Here is an 11,602-nt window from a genome sequence, read left to right as displayed (position 1 = left end):
GACCTAGCGGCACAGGTATAAATTATTTGACCTTCCGGGACTGTTGACTTTCTGCCACGCGTCCGTCCTCGACACTTCTTTAAATTATGCTTCAATTAGCTTTTGAATCAAACATTTAACCCAATTTAAATGGACAATTTTGCTAAAGTGCCAATTAATAGGAAAAACTATGTATATGTGGATATTTTATAAATACTGTAATTCACTGTTGTCTTCAGTAATCAAATGTTGTGCACTTTTTGATAAAGTCCAATCTCAATAAAATTGACGGAATTGGGAATCCTTTAACTATCTAATATCAAAATTTATTACTTATGCGATTAATTTATTTTTAACTCATAGAGTCAAGATTAATGTATGGAATTATTCTCTGGGGGTCTGCGACACAATCAAATTTTTTACGCGTGTTTAGGTTGCAAAAAAGAGCCGTTCGTATTATGGCAGGTGTGTACAGAAGAACACATTGCCGAATTTTTTTTTTTTTTTAATCCCTTGAAATTCCAACGTTACCTTCGATATATATCATTGAAATTCTATTATATTATAGGTTTAAATCAACAACAAAAGATAATCATAATTATAATACCAGGCAAAGACACCATCATAGACAAACCTCTCATAGATTGGAATTAGCTGCATCATTACCTCAAAATCTCGGGCCAAAACTGCTTAACAAATTTCAAGCCAATCTACAATCCTTAAAGTCAGAAGCAAAATTCAAAATTAAGTGAAAAGAATACCTTTTAGAACGTGCATGTTACTCTGTTGCTGAATTTTTTGAACAACCCAATTTATAAAAAAAAAGTCTGAAGCTAAGTCCACCTGCTCTGTAATTATTACTTTCATCCATGTGTATCAGTGTTATAGTACCAGTTTTGTTATTAATTCATTTGCATTATATTATTGTTTCAGGGTGTCCACAAAAAATTTGTCATTACTTTCCATGACTTTCCATGACCATTTACCATTGATTTCCATGACTCACGAACTTTACACGCAAATTATAATATAACATACACACACAAATATAAGTGCCTGGACATGTTATTTTGCAGAAAATACTGAAATATGTAATAACAGATAACAATGGAGTACAATAGGTACAACAATGAACTAAAACAAACCGAAAACTCATAAAATAAAACAACTGTAATAAATTGAATTGTCGAACATTAGTGAAAAATCCTGAAAAATGCTACAACAGTCCGGGTTACAGCTGACTAGAGCATTGAATGGTCCCCTCAAATCCATCCATAATTGGAAATTTCCATGACTTTCCATGACTTCTTGCCTATTTCCCTGACTTTCAATGACCAACATTTTTTTCCATGACTTTCCATGACTATCCCTGACTTTCCAGAATGTGGACACCCTGTGTTTATATTTAGAAGTAATTTAAGTTCACGTTTGTAATACAATGTATGTCTGACTACAATAAATGATTTGATTGATTGATTGATCTAAAACATGTTCTTCTATAATAAAAGGGGTTAGGAGGGTCCGGTGGATTTTTCAGTCTTGGATGAAATTCAGTTTTGTACAGAATGTTCAATATTTTTCATATATTATTTTCCTATAATACTGATGGCATTTATATTTAAGATCGAAATCATAAACATTTAATTGGCCGTTGTACAGTTAAATAAAAAAATCATGTTTTTTTTATGATTTTTTAATTGCTTTGTGCTAGGTAGCTGTTAAAAGTGGAATTGATAACAAAAACAACAGCATTTACTGTATCTTTACTGACACTGATATTTTGAAATACGGCAGTGTACGATTATTTCGTCGTACAAGGTTGGCAATGCTCCGTGCAGTTGGCGTAGCCGGGTTAGTGACTTCCAGAGTTAGCGAATTCCGCCGCGAGACAAAATCAAGTTAGCGGGTTCCAGAGTTAGCCAATTCCTGACTGAGACGGTTAGCCAGATCCGACACACGGAGTTAGCGAGTTCCTGAGTTAGCCAATTCCTACGTCTCTTGGTGAGCTTCAATTTGGAAAGATTTGATCTTTATAATGTCATCTCCGCTGATGAATGGGAGAAATCTCTGTATATACATCACAAATTGTAATATGAAAATATACACTTACACTAGTATACAAACCATTTCCTTACAACAAAGCAAGAGGTCAAGGCAATATAGAACAAGCGTTTGTTTATTATGTTTATTTATATTAAACAATATACAAAAACCGTATCCACTAAAACCACTTCTTATGGTTTTTGTCTACAAAGTTTTTTATTAAAAACCCCCTTCCAAAGACCAACAAACAATTTTTCTTAAACAACGAAATGTAAGCCTAGGTATTAATCTAAATGAAGAAAAAAACTCAATATATATTATTAGAGACAATGGTGATTTTGAAGTAATTGAAAGATCTGCAACATCAAAAAAAGGTAGCTTTAAGATCGCCAGTTTGGAATAATAAAACATAACGTAATGTATAATAAACATAGGATACCACTCATGTACCATCATGTAAAGCCTAATACATATTAAAAATAAACAATACACCTATTAACACCGAATAATGCCTCCAAGGAGACTTAGTTGAGGATTGACGAATCAAATCACTCAGTATTGAGGTTAGGGCACCCCTAACCTTTCAAGTCACTTTTCAGAAATTATGGATAAGAGCAACCATTTCCTCAGTAGAATCAAGAGTGCATCTTAAGCAGGCCGATCAAAAATACACGTCACAATATAACACGGCGCAATCCGATACTCACACCATAATCTTGGCTAGGTCACTAGATTAGATCGGCAATATTCATCGGCATTTCAACTATCGTAGTGTTATAAAATTGTTCAATATCGTTTAGTACACGTTTGTCTTGCTCCTTGACGAAGTTAATGGCCACACCTTTCCTGCCGAAACGTCCACCTATGCGAATCCTGAAACACCATAATAGATTGTTAGCAAATTAAATTTAATATAATAATAGGTTAGACAAAATATCTGGTTAAAACTATATCTAGTCTAATGAGATTGTTTATTCTGTAGACAAAAATACAAGTACCAAAGCACTGTTAATTAATGCAAATATAAAACATCTAAGAATAGGATTGAAACTAAATTTTGTTTGCAGATTTTCGGCACATCAATTCAAATATCACTTGACGTTTCCTGTCTCCTCTGATTCAATGTACCCTCAGTACAGTTCTGTACCACAGTACACTTCCTTGCAAGTGTACTGTGTAGTAGACCAAGAAGTATGGCGATGAAGGCAAATATCTTTATATTATTAATATACAACATTAAGAATGTGAACATGCTGTGATTAGAAATGTCAAATCAATAGCTAAAATAAATGGCATCAGCAATCTGACACGTAGAGAAATTTTATTTGCACACAAACATTCTTTACATGTGTTGGTAAATACAGAATAGGTTAATATTCATAATTAAATCATCAGAATATCTATCATCTATACTATTATAAAGAAGACGTGGTGTCTGTCTGTCTGTCTCTGTGTGTGTGTGTGTATATGAGCTTTACTAAAAAACTACTGAACCGACTAAGCTCGAATTGGACAGAAATAAAGCTACAGCTCCGAGGATACATATTATATAACTCTTCTCGCTTCGATATTGACCTAGGACTCTGCCCGTGAGCATTCAAAGTTCTTAAATGAGAGTTTTAAAAGTAAATGTTGATTGGCCTCCATGGCAACAAAGTACAATCTCACTAAGTTGAAATGTAAAAAAAAACAGATCGGACAAATGAATTTTGATTTCACAATTCCACACAGCTGACTCACACATATTATATACTGCATGAATATGAACAGAAACAGTATGGATCATAAACATAAATAAATGATGTCATAAGCCTGAAAAATAAATGAATTATCAAATCAAATCATCCTTTATTTTGTATGTAGTTTCATTAAGAAAAATAAAATGTTGTCCATAAAAATACAATAATATAACTGAAAACTAATAGGCTACAAGATTTTTTTTTTGCTTAACAATATGATGAAAAATTTAGTGCAAGTTAATGATTCAGATCGGATTCAAGGAATTCCTTCAAGGAGTAGGCTGGTCTTCTATCAGCGTGTTTTCAGTGGTTTTCCCTTCAGTGACTTCAGTGATGGTGGTAGGCTATTGTGGATTTTGCAGCCAGTGTAGGATGGTTTTCTGGCGTACTGGGTGGTATGATGTACTGGCAGAATGAAGTCGTTTCCTCGCCTGGTGTTGTAAGCGTGAAAATTTGTACTTTTTGGCAGATCAGACTCACTCACCAGAAGGACTACCAAACTTACTGCTTTGATGTAAAGATTTACAACAGTCAGAATACCAAGCGATCTGAAAGCTTCCCTGCAGCTGCCTGAGGGTTGAAGGTTCGCAAGTATACGTATGGTTTTTTTCTGCAGCTTTAATACTCTGCTAAGGTTGCTTTCAGTAGTCCTGCCCCAGACAACAAGACCATATTGTATATGCGACTCCATTAAAGCATGGTACGCTGTTTTTGCTGATAATAAATCACCAATCCATCTAATTCTTCTCACCACGTATATAGGCCTAGCCCAGTCAACCTGGTCGTAAAACACCGGTTGAAGGAAAAAATTAGTAACAAGCAGATTTTTTGCCCATCGACTACTACCATTTAGACAAGTGTTCAGCCAAAAGTCCCCGCCCCTACCCCCCTTGCTTCCCCCCCTAAACATACAAAGTGTAAGGGTTTCGTAAATCACGTTTTTCTCGATTGTCAAACAACATATTGAATTGAAATTAGTTTTATTGTCTTTGTTATAAAATTTCCTACAATCCTGTTTGGTAAAATTTTGTCGTAGCTGTTACCGTTTGTTCGTTATTTGTATAAAAATGTAAAGATTTATATTTTTTTGGACACATAATTTTATTTTTGTTGCGTTAACTTTTTTGCTGACGTTTTATAAAAATATGTTTGAAACAAAAGTTGTAGCTGCTTTCATTAGCTTTAAAATGATGTATAATAGTACATACTTTAATGGAGATCCTGCGAGATTCAGCCGGTGTAATGCAGTATGTGTACTCAATCAGTGAGCTAGGTGGGAGTTGCAATACTATTATTGTTGTAATGTATAGAAAAGTTTTTTTTTAATAAGGTATACTATTGCATTATCTTCATACCCCCACCACAGCAAACCTACGTACTAAGCGGATTTTCATTTAACTTGCTGGATGCTGGATTTCTGCTAAAATATTCCTTTTAAATTGTCAGATTTATCTCCTGATCAGATTATTTTAAAGAGTACTTAGGTTTGCTGCTACAGCCAAGGTATTGAAGAGTGTTTTTTTATTGAAATGTTTATAGCTTTTTATTAAATAAATAAAATGGCCAAATATGATTAAAATCTATATCTATAAAAGAGGAACTATGTATGTATGTATGTATGTGTGTATAATGTTACATATTAAAAATGTAACATACATCGAATTGCAATTGTTTTATTCCCTTTGTAATAACATTTCCTATTCCTACAATCATGTCCAGTTAACTTTAGGACTTACTAAACTTAAGGAGTAAGTATAACCTCATTGTGGGAGGTGATTTTAACATTGATGTGCTGGATCTTGCAAATCCTAGGACTGTTTGTATATTACTTACTTAAAAGTCTTTGTTTAAAATAATTTGTTTAACATATGTTGTCAATAATAATTAAGCAATGATATTGATTGTAAACAGTTATAGAATAAAAGGAAACAACTTGAATGTTAAAAAATACTTTTTACTTTTTATCAAATTAAACATGGCGCAGTCGGTAAAGATTTGATTAAGAATTAAATCAGAAGAATATACACAGAAATGGAATTTAACAAACCGGATATCCTAAGCCTTGAAGGCAACTTGGAGGAAAATTTTAGGACATTTAAAGAAGAAGTGGAGATATATTTTATAGCCACTGAAACCGAAAAGAAACCTAACTCTATACAAGCAGCAAGGCTTAAAAACCTACTAGGAAAAGAAGCATTGAAAATTTATAAAGATTTCAAACAAGATGAACCAGAAACAGTAAAAACGATATTAGAGACACTAGAGAAGTATTGCACGCCAAGAAGGAATGAAATCATGGATATTTATAAGTTTTTCAAAAGAAAGCAGCAACAAGATGAACCATTTAATAAATTCTATTCGGACCTAAAAAACTTAGTCAAACCATGTAAATTTGAAGAACAAGAGGAAAAACTGTTGAGAGCTCAGATAATACTGGGATTAAGTTCAAAAAATGTCCAAGAAAAACTGTTGAGAGAAGATCTAAAATTGGAAAAGGTAATAGAAACCTGCAAAACGATGGAGTTAACTGAACAAAATATGAATGAAATCAATAAGAAGAAAGAAGTACTTCAAATTACAAATATTCATGATGAGAAGAAAGAAGTTCATCAAGTAACTAAAACCTTTGCTGGGACACGTAAGTTGGAGGAGGACCAAACAGGTAAAAGATGTTTTAAATGTTACAGATGTGGTGGTAGTCATGGAAAACAACAATGTCCAGCTTGGGGTAAAATCTGTAGTAAATGCAAAAAGTCAAATCATTTTGCAAGTATGTGTAGGACAAACTTAAATATTCTTTCTAATGAGAAATGTAACGAAATAACTGATAAAAGTAGTAGTTCTTTTGTGCCTAATTGCCAAGGCTATGAGATTAACACAGTTTGTGTAGTTGATTCCATTGGGAATCAAGAAAAAGCTTGGTATAAAAGTGTTAAAGTTGAAGGGTTCAATGTAAGAATGAAACTTGATACTGGGTCTGAAGTAGACATTGTCCCATATTCCTTTGTAAAACTAAATAAACTACAAAATAGGATGAAGAAAAACCTAAACAAACTAATTTCATTCGGGGGGTTTCAAATAAATCCAGTAGGATACATAGATGCACAGATTGAGACAGAAAATAAAATGGATGTTGTAAAGTTAGTAGTGGTCAGTGGAGAATGTACTCCAATCCTAGGGCTGAAATCTTGTCTAAGTTTAAATTTAATAAAGAAGGTAGATACTGTTGCTAATGGTTTATCAGTAAAAGAAGATGAAGAAAAATTAAAAATTTATAACAATTATAAAGATGTTTTTGATGGTGTGGGTTGTTTCCCTGACATTTGTAAGATAAAATTAAAGGAAGATGCAGTACCACAAGTAAGTTCTGCTAGAAGAATACCATACAAAATTAAAGATAAATTTGAAAAGGCATTAAATTCGCTGGTTGACAATGAAATTATTAAGCAAGTTGAAGAGCCGGTTGAATGGGTCAATAATATTGTAGTACTAGAAAAGCCAAATGGATCTTTAAGAATCTGTATTGATCCTACACAACTTAATAAATATATCATAAGAGAGAGGTATGCAATTCCTTTGCTAGAGGACTTGGCTCCAAACTTAAGTAATAAGAAATACTTTACAATTTTAGATTTGAAAGACGGGTTTTATCATATAAAACTAGATGAAGAATCCAGTAAAATGTGTTCATTCAGCACAATCTTTGGAACTTACAGATTTTTGAGGGCACCTTTTGGCCTCTCTTGTGTACCTGAAATATTTCAAAGATTGGTACACAAATATTTCAAAGATATTAAAGGTCTTTCAATCTATTTTGATGATTTGTGCATTGCTACTGATACTAAAGAGGAAAATGATAAAATTATAAAGCAGTTAATGGAAAGAGCAAAACAGTATAATATTAGATTTAACTATAGTAAAATGCAATACTGTGTTAATAAGGTAAAGTATATTGGTGCTATATTCAGTGAACAAGGGATGCAACCGGATCCTTCAAAAATTGAAGCAATAAAGAATTTTAAAACTCCTACATCTAAGGTAGAATTACAAAGATTTTTAGGTATGGTAAATTACATCAGAAATTTCGTCCCTAATTTGGCTTCAATAGCATCACCTCTTAGAGATTTACTAAATAAGAATGTTCCCTGGCAATGGTATGAACATCATTCTAATGCTCTTGAAAAAATCAAACAATCACTCTGTAGTAATCAGGTCTTAGGGAATTTTGATCCATCTCTTCCTATTGAAATACAATGTGATGCTTCACAGGATTCTGTAAGGTGTTGTTGCATGCAAAATGGCAGGCCTGTTAGTTACTTTTCTAGAAGTCTGACCACAGCAGAAGTTAATTATGCTCAAATTGAAAAAGAATTATTAGCTATTTGTTTTTCGTGCAAGAAATACCACAACTATATATATGGAAATGAAAATGTAACAATTTTTACTGACCATTTACCTCTGTTGTCAATTTTTAATAAGCCATTGTTTAAAATTGTCAATAACAGAATAAGAAGACTCAGACTTAAATTGATGATATACAGTTTTAAACTAAAATATTTGCCAGGAAAAAACATGCATATTGCAGATTTTTTATCTCGGAATGGTATTAAAGATGAGGTTGAATGGCATGAACCCTTAGATGGTATTGTGCACTGTATTGAATCTTCTGAAGTGAAGTTTAGTGATAGAAGACTTGAGGAATTTAAAGAGGAAACAAGAAACGATGATGTTTTAAACAAAGTTATACAATTTTGTAAAACCCAATGGCCAAAATCTGTTAATGATGGTGATCTAAAGACTTATTTCAATATGAGAAATGATGTAACTCATCAAGATGGATTACTCTATTTGAATGACAAACTTATAATACCAAGTAAACTGAGGAAATTTATGCTGTCACACCTGCATGAGACTCATCTGGGAACAACTAAAATATTGAAAACTGCCAATTTATTTTTTTACTGGCCAGGAATGTCATCAGACATAAGAAATACAGTATCTCAATGTTCTATATGTATGAAACACCAACGTTCAAAATTGAATGAACCTTTAAAAGTTCACAGTGTTCCTCAAATACCCTTCATCAAGATTGGAGCTGATATTGCTGAATATGCAGGTAAATACTATCTTGTAACTGTTGACTTTTATTCACGTTGGATTGATGTATTTAAGTTGAACAGTAAAAACAGTAATACAATAATTGGTAAATTCAAAGAGCTATTTAGTCGAAATGGGATCCCTATGTATTTGGTGGCTGATAATCAACCATTTAATAGCTATGAAATGAAACAGTTTTCTATAAATTGGAATTTTACAATAATCACATCAAGTCCTCACTATCCAAAAAGTAATGGACTAGCAGAAAAGGCTGTAGGAATTGTAAAGAAAATGTTACAGAAGAGTGCTGAAAGTAAACAGGATTTTGAACTCTTCTTATTAAATTATAGAAACTCACCTGTTGCAAACTTGGACTATTCACCTTGAAATGAAATGAAATGAAATGAAATGAAAAAATATCTTTATTCATATGGTATACAGTCGCATACATTGAATGGCGTCACTAGGCTTAAAACTAAATGAAACTAATCTACAATTCATCGAAACCATAAAGTGTTTTATCAGTTAAGAAATGTTTAAGTTTTTTTTTAAATTTGGAAATATTATCAATATTCCTCACCTCAGCTGGGAGTTTGTCCAAAAACCTTTTCCCTGCACAGGTGGTTTTTTTGTTAAAGAGCTCCAAGTTATGGACACTGACAGCAATTTCGTTTCTGTTCCGGGTAAAATAATTATGACAATCACCAAGTTTAGGGACCAAATTAGCATTAGAAAGTTTTTTTGTGTGTAAAATTGTATGAAAAACATAAATACTATACACAGTCATTATTCCCAATTTTGAAAAATATTGACGAGCGGAAGTATCCCATTCTAAATTTAACATAATTCTGATTGCACTTTTTTGACGAGTAAGAATTCTATCCAGGTTTTGCTTAGAGGTACAGCCATAAATACTTATGCCAAAAGATATTGATGAATCGATAAAAGCAAAATAAAGAATCTTTAAGGTTTCTATTGAGCAAAATTTTGACATTCTATTAATAGCATGGATTCCAGAAGTAATTTTGTTGACTACCTGGTCAACATGCTTATTCCATGTAAGATTTTTGTCTACAATTAATCCTAAAAACCTTGTTGTGGTGATTTCTTCCAATTTATTATTTTGAAATTGAATTACAGGCTGTACAATTTGTTTTCTTTTTCCTGTTGTAAAAACCATAAAATTACTTTTGCTTAAATTGTTAAATTTAACAAGAGCTGATGAGAATTTAAAAAAGTATTTAGCATATTTAAAGTATCAGAACAATGATTTTCTAAATTTGATAAAGATGAATTGCTGATTTTAAAAGTAATATCATCAGCATACAGGCAGATATTACTACTGTGTAAACTAGTTGAAAATGGAATTGACAGATCCCTAATATAAATGAGAAATAAGATCGGTCCCAAAATAGACCCTTGGGGTACCCCATGATGAATCTCTGTAAGAGGAGAAGATCTTGAGATTAACCTGTTATTTGTCAAATTTTTAATTTCAACGTATTGATATCTGTTAGAAATATATGATCTAAACCATTCAAACGAAATGCCATCAATGCCCAAACTTCTGATTTTATCTAAAAGAATTGTATGTGACACACTGTCAAAAGCCTTACTTAAGTCTAAAAATATGCCAACTGTTGTTTCACCTTTGTCAAGAGAGTTTATTACTGATTCTATAAAATCTATTGCTGCAGTTGTAACTGATCTTCCTGATCTGAAGTCATGCTGATTATTATCATGTAAAGAATACGTTTCCAGATAGTTCGTCAGTTGTATGTAAACTGCTTTCTCATATATTTTTGAAATAGAAGGTAATAGCGAAAGAGGACGGTAATTGGTTATTTTTTTAGAATCGTTGTTTTTATAAAGAGGAATAACTTTAGCAATTTTTAATTTAGAAGGAAATAATCCACTAACAAAAGATGAGTTAATTAAGTGCACAAGAGGTTTCACTAACTGATAGCAAGCATGCTTTAATATTGTCATGGGTATCTCATCAAAACCAGTTGAAAGTTTGTTATCAAAGGAACTGATAATTTTTAAAACTTCACTATCTGTGACTGGTTTAAACCTAAATTTAGTTTGGGAGACTTGTTGAATTGGCTTGTTGACATGTGTGTTGCTATTATGTGCAAGGTGAGGAAGTATTGATGAGGTTACATAGGTGCTAAAAAAATCATTAAATATTAAGCTAATATCTCCAGGATCAGTAAACAATGTATGATTAAAATCTATTTCAATATTACTAAATGCTGGTTTCTTGTTGGAGACCTCATTATTAAGGATTTTCCAGGTAGTTTTACATACATTACTAGATTGCTTAACCTTAGTCTCAAAATGTTTCTTTTTAGTAGCAATGACTTTTTTTCTAAAATCCTTATTCAGACTTTTGGCTTTATCAAATAAAATTTTATTTTTTGTGTTACGTGCCATTTTACTCATGTTTACAATTTTAGATTTTTCATTCTTCAAATCATCTGTTATCCAAATATTATTTGATTGTTTGCATCGTTTTTTAAACTTAGGAAAACATGTATTAAAATAAAACATAAAAATTCTATGAAAAGTGTCGAATTTCTCCATAACATTTGCGTTGTAAACATCTATCCAGTTTTCATGATCTAATAATTTAGTAAACATGTGTAAATTTTTTTCACTAAAGTCTCTTACTTCTTTTACAGTTATTTTATTTGGAGTCAAAACATTTTGGTTTGTGAACTTATTATTTAGGCAACTAATCT

At 32.0% G+C, this 11,602-nt stretch overlaps 1 protein-coding gene across 2 annotated transcripts in view; it reads right to left on the bottom strand.

Annotated features, from left to right (window-relative positions):
* Nucleotides 1-2,150: 2,150 nt before the first annotated feature.
* Nucleotides 2,151-11,602, bottom strand: part of LOC129001734 (eukaryotic initiation factor 4A-I-like) — a 93,829-nt gene continuing 84,377 nt past the window's right edge. For both annotated transcript variants that reach the window (XM_054429144.1, XM_054429145.1), the window contains exon 10: nt 2,151-2,895. In XM_054429144.1, the coding sequence (XP_054285119.1) occupies nt 2,751-2,895 (145 nt within the window). In that variant the 3' untranslated portion in view covers nt 2,151-2,750. The remainder of the gene's footprint in view (nt 2,896-11,602) is intronic.

This window comes from Macrosteles quadrilineatus, unplaced genomic scaffold, assembly GCF_028750875.1.
Source record: "Macrosteles quadrilineatus isolate MER2022 unplaced genomic scaffold, UCM_ALF_1.0 Scaffold_8__2_contigs__length_117827958, whole genome shotgun sequence".
NCBI classification, from domain to species: Eukaryota; Metazoa; Arthropoda; class Insecta; order Hemiptera; family Cicadellidae; genus Macrosteles; species Macrosteles quadrilineatus.
The sequence above is the reverse complement of the archived record's forward strand: the minus strand, read 5'-3'. Positions and strand labels throughout refer to the sequence as shown.